This window comes from Leuciscus leuciscus (assembly GCF_965113295.1).
Source record: "Leuciscus leuciscus genome assembly, chromosome: 21".
NCBI classification, from domain to species: domain Eukaryota; kingdom Metazoa; phylum Chordata; class Actinopteri; order Cypriniformes; family Leuciscidae; genus Leuciscus; species Leuciscus leuciscus.
In genome coordinates this window covers 2,634,339-2,650,971 of record NC_138745.1, presented here as the reverse complement: position 1 = coordinate 2,650,971, position 16,633 = coordinate 2,634,339, and the positions used below count along the sequence as shown (strand labels likewise).

Here is a 16,633-nt window from a genome sequence, read left to right as displayed (position 1 = left end):
AAGTGATGTGAAAGTGGAGTGGTGAAAATTACATTTTAAACCGTTTTGAATAAAATGGCAGACTCTTTTGTCTCGACTAAGACTAATATCATAGGTGATGTTTTGAGAATGCTAATAAAACAGGGCTAATATTTTCACACATGACGTCACGTGCATATCAATATATTATGTTTGGAATTGTAATAACTGTGGCAAATGATGTCTTTCAGCAGCACATGTACAACTAGATGACTGCATGATAATAGCAGTAACTTGGTAAGTTCCCTAGGTAGCACTAGCACTAGCACTAGCACTAGCACACTCTGTAGGGCGAGATTTGTGACGCGGCCAGTGAGTCGCGGCCGCAGTGCATGCTGGGATAGTGGCGTGCGCACACGGCTCCTCCCCACGTGTTTGACTGACTGAGTGACTGCAGTGATCAGAAACATGGCAGTCGAGACAGCGTCTCTCATCCACACACACTCACACTCACACACACAGCTAAAGGAGCTTTGAGTTCACAGCGCGAGCACGAGCGGCCAGTGAATCACAGGTCAGATCTCAACTTTACCGTCAGTGTTTTGTTGGTTTAGTGGATCAGCCGAGGCCTGGGTGTGTGTGTGTGTGTGTGTGTGCGTGCGTGTGTGTGTGTGTTCACAGCATGTTGGCAGTGATAATGTTGTATCAAAAGTTTCATACGCACAGATAACATGTATCTGAACACACACAGACTGCAGATGTCGTGATGTTCTGCGTGATCTGCGTGACGCGAGGCTGATGTTGAGTCTGAAGAGCTAACGCATGTTAGCATGATGTTTCGTTTGCTGACTCTGGCAGATTCCCTGAGCGTGGATTATTCTTTAACATTTTACTTTTAATTGAATGTACCTTTCGTGTATGCTTTAAAGCCGTCATGATCGTGTTGCTCGCCCTTGCATCATCACTAAACAGTTGCCAGCTAATTATCATGACAATAGTGATTGATTGACAGTTACAAATGAGTAACGGTAGATTATATAAGCCTGGCTATATATATATGTGTGTAATAGGAATGAACGATATATCAGACATCATATCAGTGTCGGCCGATATATGTGATTTTTATAATGTTGTAGCCTAGTGATCGGCCGATAAGATCATTTGGTCGATATATTAAAGCTGATAAATAATGTATGATCTCCTTCAGCTGAGACACTTCAGATAGAACATGATGGTTTTGAATTGCTTGAAATATGATTGGAATCACTTTAAAAAAGGAAAATACAGTAAAGTGCAACATGTGCAGCGCAAGTCTGTCATATCGGCTACATAACATTATCATGAGAACATCATTATAAGTATGTGTTTGGGACATTGGCTTTAATGGTGAGACTTGTTCTTGTAATCAGGCTCTCAAAAATTCTATACACATTTGGAATTAGATTTATTGGCCAATATATCGGTAATCAGCTTTTAACTATAATGAATTATCGGTATCGGCCAAAATATTCATATCGGTGCATGCAATATATATGTATATATATATAGTTTATCTTAAAAGAAAATGTTATATTTATAGTCTATGTCGTAAATATGACACAGTTATTACATGTAATTATTTGTCTATAAGTGTATTTATGTATAATAATGCGTGTGACTGACTATACATATATATTAACTACCACAATATATGGGTCAAAACACATGGACAATTTATGTTATGAGACCCAGTATTGTGTTTTGATCCATATGTTTGCTAGCACAGTGTTTTGGTGTTGTGCTTCACAGTGTTTTGGTGTTGTGCTTCAGCATTTTGTTGTGTGTACAGGTCTGAAGTCTTCCAGCAGTGACTCCTTCCTTCTGTCTTCATTATGGCCAGCGGAGACGATGACGATCCTATTATACAAGAGGTAGATATGGACATGTTGAGCTTCTCAAGGATGATCAAACTGCAGCGTCATCTATCATCATTCTCTCTCTCTCTCTCTCTCTCTCTCTCTCTCTCTCTCTCTCTCTCTCTCTCTCTCTCTCTCTCGTTAGATTGACGTGTACCTGGCCAGGAGTCTTGTGGAAAAGCTGTATTTGTTCCAGGTAAGAATGGAAGATATGATATTATGTTGGGAAGGTTGACACACCTGGGCCAGGTCTGTATCACGAATGTTTATCATTTGCACGTGTTTTTAAGCACGCACACAGAAAGCCGCTTCTCAGGCAGCGTGCGAATACTCAGTTGAAATCTCTTTCGTGTCTTCTTGAGCTTGAACGGACATATTCACACAAAAGTACGTCAAAAAATGCCGGTCTCTGTGATTGTCCTAGTAAACATAAGCCGTGTTTCCGTTACAGATTTGCGCAAAACTTTTGTGATATTTTGTAAATATAGATTAAAAAACTATTGCGCAATTATGGTGTTTCATTAACCGATGTTATGTGACTAAAACGCCAATTATTTTTATTTTTTTTGAGAAGTCATTCCAAACATCATGTCCATGGATGTTGGAAGGTTTATGTAAATCGCCATTGTTTAATGGAAGGACTCGTAAGTGTGTCTTCCCAGCATTAATGGAAAGGAAAGACCCTTATACATGTGTGCAAGTTTCCCTCAAATCTGCTTCAAACTCTTGATAAATTGTGGCCTTTCTTTGTTTATAATCCAGTATTCCCATAATTCTTTTGTCTTTTATGAGTTTGATAAAGAACTCTCTCTCGTCTTCTGTCCAAACACGCATGTTTTCAATACGCAAATTCTATTTGCACAATTTGAAGGGTAATGGAACCGCGGCTACACTGTATAGTCTGTTATAAATCGCATGTGTATCAGTATATTGGATCCGTGCAGCTCTTAAAGTGACAGCAGCCTAATAAACCTGCTGTGGTTTTTTGTTTTAATGTTAATCAAACAAAGGACAAAGAAAAAAATCACTCTCTGCTTTTGACTGAATAACTTTAATAAGGATTGCATAATTTTTTATTTATACAGTGAAGAGAATGCAGTGCTATTTAACATTTTCTCTACCTGAAAATTACTGTTAAAATTTCCTGAAAAACATGAAAAGCAGTGGTTACTTTATTTGTATGTTTGTTCTGTTGTATTTGTGCTATTTCTTGTAATTTGATTACTTGTATTTGTTTTTATTTTATTACTGACAGTTGTCTTTAACAATAGGCTAGTAGTTGTTGGTTTCACAACTGCATTTATTAAGGTTATGGGTCAAAAAATCTCTCACAAAATCCACACATTTAACACCCTAGAAATGACATAACAGCTTATATAGTGTTTTGACCTCGACATTGTTCACCCTGCCTCCTTTTCATCATGGTTTTATAAATTATATATATGAGGATGATGAAGTAAGTTTTGTTGGAAAATATCCATGAATGAAATAAACATAATCAATCAAAATCAATCAATCAAAACCTCGACAACCCAACTGCATTTTACCGCAAACTTGCGACTAACGTTAGTTAACTTACTAAAGAAGGCGCAATCGCTTGTTTGCTAAGGGTCGGGACTCCAGCATTAACTCACTGACAACATTGTATTCAGAATATAAAATGTTTTTTTATCTCGTATGTATGATCTCGTTTTCATGGAGACAGACGCGCTGTGCACGGAGGGGAGGGTACACACATGTGTACACACCTGTGTATCGCTTGTCTGAAGTTTAAAATCATTGGTTACCCGTAAGCCAATCACATAACGTTTGGTTATGGCGTGTGTTATGCGCCGGCTCAGCCGCATCGAACTTCCACTGTAAGGCAAGGCAAGGCAAGGCAAGGCAAGTTTATTTATATAGCACATTTCATACACAATGGCAATTCAAAGTGCTTTACATAGAAGAAATTAAAATAATAAAAAGAAATAAGAATAATTAAAACAGTTTAGAAAAATAAAAAATAAAATACAGTACAAACAGTCGGACGAACATTGGCACAGTGCTCATTCAGTAAATGCATAGTTAAACAGATGTGTTTTGAGTCTGGATTTGAATGTGACTACAGTAGGAGCACATCTGATCTCTTCTGGAAGCTGGTTCCAGCTGCGGCTGGCATAATAGCTAAAAGCAGACTCACCATGCTTAGAGTGAACCCTTGGTATTTCTAGCTGATATGATCCTAATGATCTGAGTGATCTGTTGGGTTTATATTCAGTGAGCATATCTGCAATGTATTGAGGTCCTAGGCCATTGAATGATTTATATACCAGTAATAATACTTTAAAATCAATCCTAAGTTTAACTGGGAGCCAGTGTAAAGACCTGAGGACTGGTGTGATATGTTCATATTTTCTGGTTCTGCTCAGAATCCTGGCGGCAGCGTTCTGTATGAGCTGCAACTGTCTTATGGTCTTTTTGGGAAGGCCAGTGAGGAGTCCATTACAATAATCCACCCTGCTGGTGATGAAAGCATGCACAAGTTTCTCTAAGTCTTGTCTGGAAACAAAGCATCTAATTCTTGCAATATTTTTCAGATGATAGTATGCTGATTTAGTTATTGCTTTGACATGACTACTGAAACTAAGGTCTGACTCTAGTGTCACACCAAGATTCCTGACTTGATGTTTAGTTGTTTGACCCCTAGAGTGAAGGTATGCGTTCACCTTGAGAACTTCATCTTTGTTTCCAAATGCAATAACTTCAGTTTTGTCTTTGTTTAACTGAAGAAAGTTTTGACACATCCAACTGTTGACTTCATCAATGCATTGGCACAGGGAGTCAATGGGGCTGTAATCGTTGGGCGATAGGGCTAAGTACAGCTGTGTGTCGTCTGCATAGCTGTGGTAAGAGATTTGGTTCTTTCTCATTATTTGGCTCATTGGGAGCATATACAGGTTGAACAGGAGTGGCGCAAGAATTGAGCCTTGAGGGACTCCGCATGTCATGGATGTCCACTCAGACTTATGGTCTCCTATACTCACATAATAACCTCTCCCATCTAAGTATGACCTGAACCATTTTAAGACTATCCCAGAAAGCCCCACCCAGTTTTCCAGCCTGTCCAGAAGTATGATGTGATCGACAGTGTCAAATGCAGCACTGAGGTCGAGTAGTACCAGCACTGATAATTTGCCTGAGTCAGTATTTAAGCGAATATCGTTTATTATCTTTATGAGCGCTGTCTCTGTGCTGTGGTGCGGTCGGAAACCAGATTGAAAATTGTCAAAGTATCCATTCGAGCATAAGAATTTGTTCAGCTGATTGAAGACAACTTTTTCAATGATCTTACCTATGAAAGGAAGATTTGAGATTGGTCTATAGTTGCTTAATATGGTCTTATCCAGATTGCTCTTTTTCAGGAGGGGCTTGACAACTGCAGTTTTTAGGGAGTTTGGAAAACTCCCAGAGAGAAGTGAAGCATTTACCACTTCTAGAAGATCTGCTTCTAAACTGTTTAACACACTTTTGAAAAACGATGTGGGAAGTGTGTCAAGGGCGCAGGTTGATGTTTTAAGGTGCTGTACGGTTTCTTCCAAAATGTTGCCATCAATTTCTTTGAAATCAGACATAGTAACTACTTTCTCAGGTGGTTTGATCTGTCTGACCCCAGCGCAAGTCAAGGATGTGCTGATCACCTTTCTGATATTATTGATTTTGTCAGAGAAGAAAGAAGCAAACTCACTGCACTTGCTGTTTGAGAGCATTTCACTGGGAATCTGGCTTGGGGGGTTTGTCAGTCTCTCTACAGTAGCAAAAAGAGTGCGTGTGTTGTTTAAATTACTGTTTATAATATTTGAGAAGAAAGTCTGTCTAGCTTTGCCTAGTTCCATATTGAAAGCATGAAGGCTGTCTTTGTAGATGTTATAATGGACTACAAGTTTTGTCTTCCGCCACATGCGCTCTGCTTTTCTGCATTGTCTTTTCATATTTTGCACTGCTGTTGAGTTTCTCCAGGGTGCCTTTTGTCTGCCACTCTTCTTCCTGACTTTCACAGGAGCAATATCATCAATTACACCTTTAACTTTTGAGTTAAAAGAATCAAGGAGAAAATCAACAGAGTCTGCAGATATGCTTGGTGTTAAAGATATAGCCTTCATAAATAGTACACTAGTGTTCTCATTTAAGCATCTCTTCTTGACAGACACAGATCTAGCTTCAGTGGCAGGAGAGATCAATATATCAAAGAAAATACAGAAATGATTAGACAGTGCTACATCCTTAATAACAATCGATGAAATGTTTAGACCCTTACTGATAAGTAAATCTAAAGTGTGTCCATGATTGTGTGTGGGTCCATGTACATGCTGAGTCAGATCAAAAGTTTTTAAAACAGTTTTGATTTCTTTGGCCATATTGTTTTCTGCATTATCTATATGGATGTTAAAATCTCCAGCAATGGCAAAACAGTCAAACTCTGAGGTAATTGTTGATAACAGTTCTGTAAAGTCCTCAGCAAAGGCTGGAGAGTATTTTGGAGGCCTGTAAATAATGAAAAGTAAAATGCGTGGAGCACCTTTTAACACAATACCCAGATATTCGAAAGACAAGTAATTCCCAAATGATATTTGCTTACATTGATAGATATCTTTAAAAAGAGCAGCTAGACCCCCACCTCTCTTAACAGCTCTGCAGACACTCATAAAAGTAAAGTTAGGAGGGGCTGCTTCATTGAGGATTGTTGCACTGAAGCTGTCTACTAGCCAGGTTTCATTTAGAAGCATAAAATCCAGGTTGTTTGTGGTTATTAAGTCGTTGACTAGAAGTGATTTATTTTTAAGTGAGCGAATGTTTAAAAGAGCTAACTTAACAGACTTACTTTTCCCCACAGCAATATTAGTTTGACGTGTAATAGGCACCAGATTAGTTGGGTTTGCTGTACGGCTATTGAAGGCCTTAGACTTTCTATCATGTAATAGAACAGCAATAGAGAAAGATACAGGCACACTGGGTTCCCGCTTGTTTTGTAAACATTTGAGAAAGTTACTGTTATCAAAACGGGGACCCGACACATATCACTGAGAGCTGGTATCAGTTGTTTTTGGTTCTGTAAACACATGTATGGTGTGTGTGTGTGTGTGTACTTGTGCAACTATCTTTGTGAGGACCAGTTTGAGTTTTAGACCAGTGGAGTGAGGACAGAGAGAGTAAAGTGAGGACATGTTGGCCGGTCCTCAGTTTCTGAGAGCCTTTAAAGGCCTGTTTGAGGGTCAAGACTTGGTTTTAGGGATAAGGTAATGAGGTCAAGGGTCAGGGGTCAGGTTAGGCACTTATGTGATGGGTAAGGTTAGGGTAAGCGGCTAGAGATTACATTGTGTCAATGAATGTCCTCATAAAGAGATGTATGTATGTATGTGAGTATGTATGTATGTGAGTATGTATGTATGTGAGTATGTATGTATGTGAGTATGTATGTATGTGAGTATGTATGTATGTGAGTATGTATGTATGTGAGTATGTATGTGAGTATGTATGTGAGTATGTATGTGAGTATGTATGTGAGTATGTATGTGAGTATGTATGTGAGTATGTATGTGAGTATGTATGTATGTGAGAGAGATGCGTGAGTGACAGCGAGACGGAGGGAGAGCAGGGAAAGGAAATGCAGCTGAACGAATACGCTGCGTGTTTTAAATAGCATAAAAAAATTATAATAATAATGAAACGCAATATGTGGCGGCCGGTGTTGATTCTGTGGCGCACCGCCACGACTTAGTCTATGTGTGGAAAACTCTGGCATGTCCGGCACTTTATTTGTACCATTTTGTTTTATTACTTTATTTTCCTTTATCTATTTAAAAAGTCCTTGAAGGTCCTGGAATCTCCTTTGACAGTGTCTGTACTAACCCTGAGTGTTGTACATGTTTTTAACTGTTTCTTCTAGTATCCAGTGCGTCCTGCATCTATGAGCTACAATAACGCCACTCATTTGACAGCCAGGATTAAACCCAAGCAGCAGAAAGTAAGTTTTCTCTCCTCGTTTCTGAAGTCACTCCTGTTTAAATGCACAGATCTCCTGTTTAAAAGCTCAGATCTCCTGTTTAAAAGCTCAGATCTCCTGTTTAAAAGCTCAGATCTCCTGTTTAAAAGCTCAGATCTCCTGTTCTTCTCTCGCTGGTCCAGGTGGAGCTCGAGGTTGCGATGGACACCATGAGCCCGAACTACTGTCGCAGTAAAGGAGAACAGATCGCGCTTAATGTGGACGGCACCAGCTCTGAGGACACCAACGTCTATTCCACGTGAGGAACATCACTCACTCTCACTCTCACTCACTCACTCACTCCCTCCCTCCCTCCCTCACTCACTCACTCCCTCCCTCCCTCACTCACTCACTCCCTCCCTCCCTCCCTCCCTCACTCACTCCCTCACTCACTCCCTCACTCACTCCCTCACTCACTCACTCACTCACTCACTCACTCACTCACTCACTCACTCACTCACTCACTCACTCACTCACTCACTCCCTCACTCACTCACTCACTCACTCACTCCCTCACTCACTCACTCACTCCCTCCCTCCCTCACTCACTCACTCACTCACTCACTCACTCACTTTCTCTCACACTCACTCTCGCACACACTCTCGCTCTCACTCACTCTCACTCATTCACTCTCACTCTCACTCACTCACTCACTCACACTCACTCACACTCTCTCACTCTCTCATTCTCACTCACTCACTCACTCACTTACTCACTCACTCACTCACTCACTCACTCACTCACTCACTCACTCACTCACACACACACACACACTCCCACTTTTCTTTTTCAACCGTCCCATCTCACATTGCTTTATACAGTTCTTTTATTTTATTTACTTGACTTTTTAATGCTGCAACATTTCAAACTTTGTTGTTATAAGTTTTCCTCTTTTGGTTCTGTTTAAAGGAAGATGATGGACAAGCAAGTGTTCTCCTCGATCCAGGCGACCACAAATACGTCCCGCTACGCCGCAGCCGTGTTTCGCAAAGGTAAGTTATTAAGTGGAGAAAGAAAAGTCTCAGGCTTCCCCGGACACAGTTATTATTTTATTACTCGTGCTTTGCGCCGGTCTCGCAGGAAGTGAACATTTTGAAAGCAATCTGTGCTTTATTCACAAATGATTTATGCAATATTCCAATTTTTTTTAAATGTGCAACTTTGTAAGGGAAAAAGCTATTTTCATAATTCAGAAATCACTGACAAAGACTTTGACATTTCTGCCACATGTTTTGGTAAATCATAATTATGACGTAAAATGACTAAGTCATTCAGTGATGGTGACAAAGTTATGTCAAAATATATGAAATGCAAATTTTTACTTGACACTCATAATATTGACTTATGTCATTATTTTGACTTGAAATTATGACTGTCATAATTATGATTTTTTTCATAATTTATTTGTCATAATTACAAAGATTTTAACTTTCCTCCTGAAATCACTGTAAACATGTGAACACATATGGACTATATGATTACACAGACAGCATCTTGTATAATACAGTTGTTATGACCAGAATAAATTGAATGGACGCTTGTGAAGTGCCATGATGTCTGAATATGATCATTTTCAGATGGTCACAGTATTGAATGAAGTTACAGAGACATGCGGTTTTGCATTGATGTGGTTAAGTGCCATGTGATGTAAAGTGATGTCCTGTCCTGTGTTGGTGTCAGGAGAGCTTCATCTCACTCCACTGCAGGGAATCCTCCAGATGAGACCCAGCTTCACATATCTGGATAAAGCTGATACTAAACACAGAGAGAGAGAGGCGGCCAATGAAGGTAGGGACGGGGTTTGGGCTCGCTCTCTTACACGATCACATAGAGCTGTGAGATATACCTAAAAAATGTGTCACGATATGATGTTTCATATCGTTCGGTATTGATAATTATTGACATTTTTTATAAACCTTTTCTTTTTTTTCTTTTTTTTTTAAGTAGAAAAGTTTTAATTTAAACCACTGTTTTTTTATTTATCTATTCACATTATTAAGGCAAAAAACTAATTATATTAGTTTTAGCAGTCAAAAAGAACATTTTAACAAAAATATCTTTGTCTTATTAAGATAAAAAGGTAAGTGTTAAAGAAACTCTTAAACTTAAATAAAAAGTAACAATGTGTGTAATGTAAAAGTGTAAGTAGAACAATCAAGGCAAACTGAGGCAGATCAACATCTGTAATAAGTAGTGGCGTAACGGTTCGATACGACACAGTGCTGTCACATTAGTTACGCTTTCGATACAGCAAAAAAAAAGAAATACCAGAGAAATTTCCTTGATTTTATTTTTTTTAAAGAAACATTATTTTTAAATAACTGAGTTTTCCTTCATCTTGAAACTTTTAGTTTTATAAATGAGGGTAATCTTTGAAGGATGAACAAATAATGTTTTGGTCATCACATTAAAAATAACATTTAAATATGATAATATTTGAGTTTTGAAGTGCTGGGAAAAGATGTGTGACGTACTTGAAAGTGTTTTACTATTCCTGCCACACTTCCATGGTTACAGTGAGTGTTACTACAGTAAATCCACGGTGAATGTTGCTGATCTGTGGACTTAAAGCCTATAACTAGTTCTTTCATCCTGGTTTGCACGTCAGCGCTGTTTGATCTGTTCATAACTGAGGAATTTAAATGTTTCTCACTAGATCTCGCAGCGATGTTACTACTTCAGTGGCGAACTCAAAGGCTTTCTTCACTGGATCTCTTCATGCTGGAAACATTGCATTGATGTTGGGCAACATTGTGTGCCATCTTTAACTTCGCAGTCCACTTACGAATCACGGTCGACTGGAACGGTTCAGTCAACATGATGTGGAGTGCGCGGTTCATGGTTGCCTAGCAACGACAGACGGGGCTTTATGTTAGATACATTATCATTGTTATTAACTAACAAATGTGTGTGTTTACAGCTGGAGACTCTTCTCAGGATGAAGCAGAAGAAGATGTGAAACAAATCACTGTAAGACTTCATGCCACTGTTTTCTAGTTTGAACCGAATGCTGTCAGTCCGTGTGTTGTGCTCACTCCTCTCGTCCTCTACCTGGCGTTTGAACAGGTGAGGTTTTCCCGCCCTGAGTCAGAACAGGCCCGTCAGCGCCGCATCCAGTCCTACGAGTTCCTGCAGAAGAAACAGGCTGAGGAACCCTGGGTTCACCTGCATTACCACGGGCTCAAGGTGAGTCTGATCACATGACCCACGCTCACGCTTCACTGACGTCTGATCACATGACCCACGCTTGACTGATGTCTGATCACATGATCCACGCTTCACTGACGTCTGATCACATGATCCACGCTTGACTGATGTCTGATCACATGATCCACGCTTCACTGACGTCTGATCACATGACCCAGGCTTGACTGACGTCTGATCACATGACCCACGCTTGACTGACGTCTGATCACATTACCCACGCTTGACTGACGACGTCTGATCACATGACCCACGCTTGAGTGACGTCTGATCACATGACCCACGCTTGAGTGACGACGTCTGATCACATGACCCACGCTTGAGTGACGACGTCTGATCACATGACCCAAGCTTGACTGACGTCTGATCACATGACCCACGCTTGAGTGACGACGTCTGATCACATGACCCACGCTTGAGTGACGACGTCTGATCACATGACCCACGCTTGACTGACGTCGTTTTGACTGACGACATTGTAATTCGTAATTCATAGTGTAGGAAAAGATTCAGTTTCAGCAAATGTTTCAAGTCTTTAAGTATTTGGTGTTATTTGATTTAAAAAAAAAAACAGATTCTGGACGACTGTTTGAAAACATGTAAATACCAATGACAGAAAGTTGCGATGCCTATCTTTGTTACCCTTTGTTAGCGCCACCTACTGTGTGTAAAAGAGACCGGCCGAATGAAAATGCAGTGTTGTTAAAGTCCCTCTATAGTTACAAATTCTGTCCCTTAAAACTTATCTCTGATCACTCAGACTGCATATTTAAAAGTTTTTTCCTTAAAAAAACATCATGCTGTAAAATATCTTGAATGTAACTCGACACCCTTGCCTCATTTAGTATGCGTGGTTCTATGAATATGCAAATGAGCCCCGCCTCCACTCACTCACTCAGCTCAGAGATCCACTGGTTGACGATCACACGTTGATCTGATTGGTTACAAGGTAGTTTGTGACGTCAGAAACACCAGCGATTTCAAAGCGTGTTTTTGAGACTGTCTTTGGTTCACTGCAGTTTTAAGGAGGAAATACTCAGCAATGCTGTCGACTTATGAACTTACACATGGTTTTTCTTAAAGCAGATTAAAAACACCACATAGACACATAAACAACATTAAAAGCTGGATTTTCACCACAGGGGGACTTTAAATTTCATGGATAAGAAGCGTTATAAAGTAATCAGGCATCTATTTAATGCGTCCACAATAATACAGTGCATAGAATAGAATAGAATAGAATGAGGCATTTATATAGCGCTTTCCTATGTACTACTGTACACCCAAAGCGCTTTACAATCATATCAGGGGATCTCTCCTCAACCACCACCAGTGTGTAGCATCCACTTGGATGATGCGACGGCAGCCACAGTACAACGGCGCCAGTGCGCTCACCACACACCAGCTATAGGTGGAGAGAGGAGAGAGAGTGATAGAGCCAATTCAATGTAAGGGGATTATTAGGAGGCCATGATTGGTAAGGGCCAACGGGTGGAATGTGGCCAGGACACCGGGTTACACCCCTACTCTTTACGAGAAATGCCATGGGATTTTTAATGGCCACAGAGAGTCAGGACCTCGGTTTAACGTCTCATCCGAAGGACGGTGCTCTTTGACAGTATAGTGTCCCCATCACTACACTGGGGTGTTAGGACCCACACAGACCACAGGGTGAGGGCCCCCTACTGGCCTCACTAACACCTCTTCCAGCAGCAACCTGGTTTTCTCAGGAGGTCTCCCATCCAGGTACTAACCAGGCTCAGCCCTGCTTAGCTTCAGTGGGCAACCAGTCTTGGGTTACAGGGTGATATGGCTGCAGTGCATGTTTATTACAGTGAATTTATTAGCATTACAGAATACCTGCATGTTCTTTATATATTATATAATGCATGCATTCTCATTTATTCTGCTTGCATCTGTAGGACGGACGTTCTGAGCATGAGCGCCAGTATCTTTACTGCCAGGCCATGGATACCACAGAAAACACGGAGCTGGTGAAAACACCGCGGTTAGTGCGTGTGATACACACTGTTGATGTTAGCTGTGATGTTTCGCTAGCGGTGTTCATCTCATGTGTTTGTTCTCTCCGCAGTGAATACCTGTCCATGCTCATGCCTCCTCTGGCGGAAGAGAAAGTGTAAGTAGAGGAACTGTCTGTATGCAATGAAGTCTTGTAGTGCTGGGCGGTATACCGGTTCATACCGAATACTGGTGTTTATTTTCAAAGGGTTAGTTCACCCAAAAATGAAAATTCTGTCAGTAATTACACTCATGTTGTTCAACCCCGTAAGACTTTCGTTCATCTTCGGAACACAAATTAAGATATTTTTGATTAAATCTGAGAGCTGTCTCACTCCTCCATAGGCTTCTCTGTTATTGAAACTTGCCGGCCCAGAAAGTTAGTAAAGACGATTGTTAAAATCGTGACTACAGTGGCTCAACCTTAAAGTATAAAAAATAAACCTAAAATTCTCGGGACAGCAGCATGTGTCCAAATTTTAATCTTAACCGTTCTATTTCATCAGATAAGATCTGTAAACAGGGCTTTAAGTGTAAAATACCGAACTTGTCCTTTAAGTTTATCAAGCGACGAGAATACTTATTGTGTGCAAAAACAAACTAAAATAACGACTTTATTCCACTCTTCATGTTCTTCTGTGTGTCTCTGAGTGAGTTCACGTAGTGTAACAGCGCTTCTGGGTTATACGTCAGAACGGAGGCTCACTATTGGCCGACGCTGGTCGTGTGTGATGCTGGCCAATAGTGAGCCTACGTTGAAGAGTTGAATAAAGTCGTGATTTTTGTTGTTTTTTGCGCACAAAAAGTATTCTCATCGCTTGATAAACTTAAGGTTGAGCCACTGGAGTCACTTGGACTAATTTATCAATGTCTTGACTAACTTTTCTGGGATGGCAGATATCGATTACCTATCAGCCTATGGAGGAGTGAGACAGCTCTCAGATTTCATCAAAAATATCTTAATTTGTGTTCCGAAGATGAACGAAAGTCTTACGGGGTTGGAACAACATGAGTATTTACTGACAGAATTATCCTTTCTGGGTGAACTAACCCTTTAATATACCTCAATACTGGTGTATAATCGCTCAAACACCGTTGGGAACGTGGCGCAACACTGTTTGAGAGGGTCTCTTCACTGCTCAGCTGTGTGTTACTGAAGCGTGACGGTGAAGATGGACAGGTTAAACTATAATTAATAGCTGGCAAATTATATTAGTGTTTCCCATGCATTGATTCACAATATCATCAACACTGCCCGCCACAAATAGATTTTCTAAAAGGCTTTGGCACGGATGAATAAACATGAGCACTGCACGTTTATGTGCACAGCCTTGCAAACCTGTATTAATACTAGTGTGGGATTTTTCTACAATATTCACTCATTACAGTCGATCTACTGCAGTATTTCCTCTCAATCAGCAGATAATGTGATCATATACCCGATTAATACCGTCATATACAGTGAAACCGGTATAATTTACAAAAATACTGTGATATACATTTTTGGTCATACCACCCAGCACTAAGATCTTGGTATTTTTCTAGTTATCTATGTTTGTTATATTTTAATATTTTATTGATTGTGTAGCGCTATAGTCAACATTGTAGTATTATTATGTGCTTTATAAATAAATTGGAATTGGCGATGTTTCTGATGTGATTGTGTGTCTGGTTCTCCAGCGTGAAGCCGATGGGTCCCAGTAACGTGCTCTCCATGGCCCAGCTCCGTACGCTGCCTCTGGGGGATCAAGTCAAGACGCTGATGAAGAATGGTCAGCTTGGCTTACGCTATCGTTTATGTCCGTCTCTATTAGCGCTGCACGATTAATCACAATTACATGAAATCGCTCTTAAATTGATTTGGCTTATCGTGATTATGAAATGACAAAGTCTGATTGTGTGTAATGTGCAGCTTGTCAGTGCCGTACGGCTCAGGAAACGCGGCTCACTCTGAAAGCACTGAGTTTGAGTCGCTTATAACGAGCATTTGAAAAAGCAACACGAGTCAAACATCTTTCCAGACATGAGATGCATTTATGAACCTCTTGTCCAACAAAAGACAACATTTAATAACACGCTTTTCCTCCAAACTCACTTCATGAGGACAGCTGAGCTCCTCCTCCTGTGAGATGATGAGCTTCTGACACAGAATAAGGCAGTCGTGTGTTTATTAGTCGTGTTTAATCAAAGCGTCTCAATCTTCTGCTTATTCAGAGACAGAGAGTGTGATGCCGATAGGGGTTTCCTGGAATGATGTGTGTGATTGTACTTCTGCAGGGAGTGTGTGTGTTTGTGTGAGACGCCCTCTGGTGTTCATAGGGTTATGTGGCGTGTGTGTGAGACTCTGGTGTTCAGAGGGGTGTGTGTGTGTGAGAGACTCTGGTGTTCAGATGGAGCATTTACTACCGATCAGCCGCTTCACTGACAAACTGCACATAAAATAATCGCAGCCTTTGCCAAATCGCGTGCAGTTTCATTGAGATTAATCGTGCAGTGCTACTGAACAGTATATCTAGATAAAACAGATAAAGAGACTTTTACAATCTCAGTCACAGAATCTTTTAGTTGTTCCGAGGACATCTGAAAACGAGGGAACCGTGCCTTTGCTGTTCAGTTCACCACAGTATATCAGATTATCATCAGCCCTTAGTGAGTTCAGAAGACATTTAAAAACATTTTTAATTTTAATTCATTTAAGACATTTTTTCATGTTAGCTTTTGATCACGAGTGTCGAGATTCTGTCGTCACAGGTGTCGGTTTCTAAGAGTTTGCAGATGTTTTAGGTGCATTTAAGAGTCCGTGGGTCTAACAATCTGACAGTAGATATTTTGCATATTCTTTATTTATAGTTATCTGTGTGTTTCTTATATTGTAATATATTATTGTTTGTGTAGCACTATGGTCAACATTGTATTATTATGTGCTTTATAATTAAATGGGAATTGTAATATGGCATTATGGCGTAGTGCGATTGTCAAATCTTGCAGGCTGCGGTTTAATCATATGAATGTATGCGCTGCAGTGTTTAGCATGAAAACGTGAAATATATATAACAGAAGAAAACTAGATAGCGCAGTGTTAGTGTTGTCCCTCATATCGTCTCTATAAAGATGTTGTTCTTTGTCTGGCAGTGAAGGTAATGCCGTTTGCTAATCTGATGGGTTTGCTGGCGTCGGGGACGGACTCGACCGCAGTGCTGCGATGCATCCAACAGGTGGCGCTGCTGGTCCAGGGAAACTGGGTCGTGAAGAGGTCAGGCTTTTTACATTACACCTATGCTGATGCATGACGTTCTAGTAGATGAAGCGCTCCCATGGGACCCGTTTAATTTTTTTAGGAGAGTATATTTACCCATATACTTATGTGACCCTGGACCACAGAACCAGTCTCGAGTCGCACGGGGATATCTGTGGCAATGGCCAACTATACATTGTATGGGTCAAAATTATAAATTTTTCTTTTATGCCAAAAATCATTAGGATATTAAGGAAAGATCATGTTCCATGAAGATATTTTTTACATTTCCTACATATATA

General features: G+C 40.3%; 1 protein-coding gene and 1 long non-coding RNA gene across 2 annotated transcripts in view; both read left to right on the top strand.

Moving 5' to 3' along the window:
* The first annotated feature begins 377 nt into the window (after positions 1-377).
* LOC309485310 (DNA-directed RNA polymerase III subunit RPC5-like) overlaps positions 378-16,633 on the top strand; it is a 33,163-nt gene continuing 16,907 nt past the window's right edge. The window contains exons 1-13 of the mRNA XM_082152115.1: positions 378-532; positions 1,787-1,868; positions 1,999-2,049; positions 7,777-7,854; positions 8,016-8,131; positions 8,783-8,865; positions 9,554-9,661; positions 10,794-10,843; positions 10,940-11,059; positions 13,000-13,085; positions 13,170-13,214; positions 14,777-14,868; positions 16,229-16,349. Of these exons, the coding sequence (XP_082008241.1) occupies positions 1,830-1,868; positions 1,999-2,049; positions 7,777-7,854; positions 8,016-8,131; positions 8,783-8,865; positions 9,554-9,661; positions 10,794-10,843; positions 10,940-11,059; positions 13,000-13,085; positions 13,170-13,214; positions 14,777-14,868; positions 16,229-16,349 (989 nt within the window). The 5' untranslated portion in view covers positions 378-532; positions 1,787-1,829. The remainder of the gene's footprint in view (positions 533-1,786; positions 1,869-1,998; positions 2,050-7,776; positions 7,855-8,015; positions 8,132-8,782; positions 8,866-9,553; positions 9,662-10,793; positions 10,844-10,939; positions 11,060-12,999; positions 13,086-13,169; positions 13,215-14,776; positions 14,869-16,228; positions 16,350-16,633) is intronic.
* On the top strand, positions 14,875-16,152 carry LOC309485391. Its single transcript, XR_014201164.1, has 3 exons — positions 14,875-15,378; positions 15,454-15,837; positions 15,881-16,152. It is a non-coding gene; the product is annotated as an uncharacterized lncRNA (long non-coding RNA).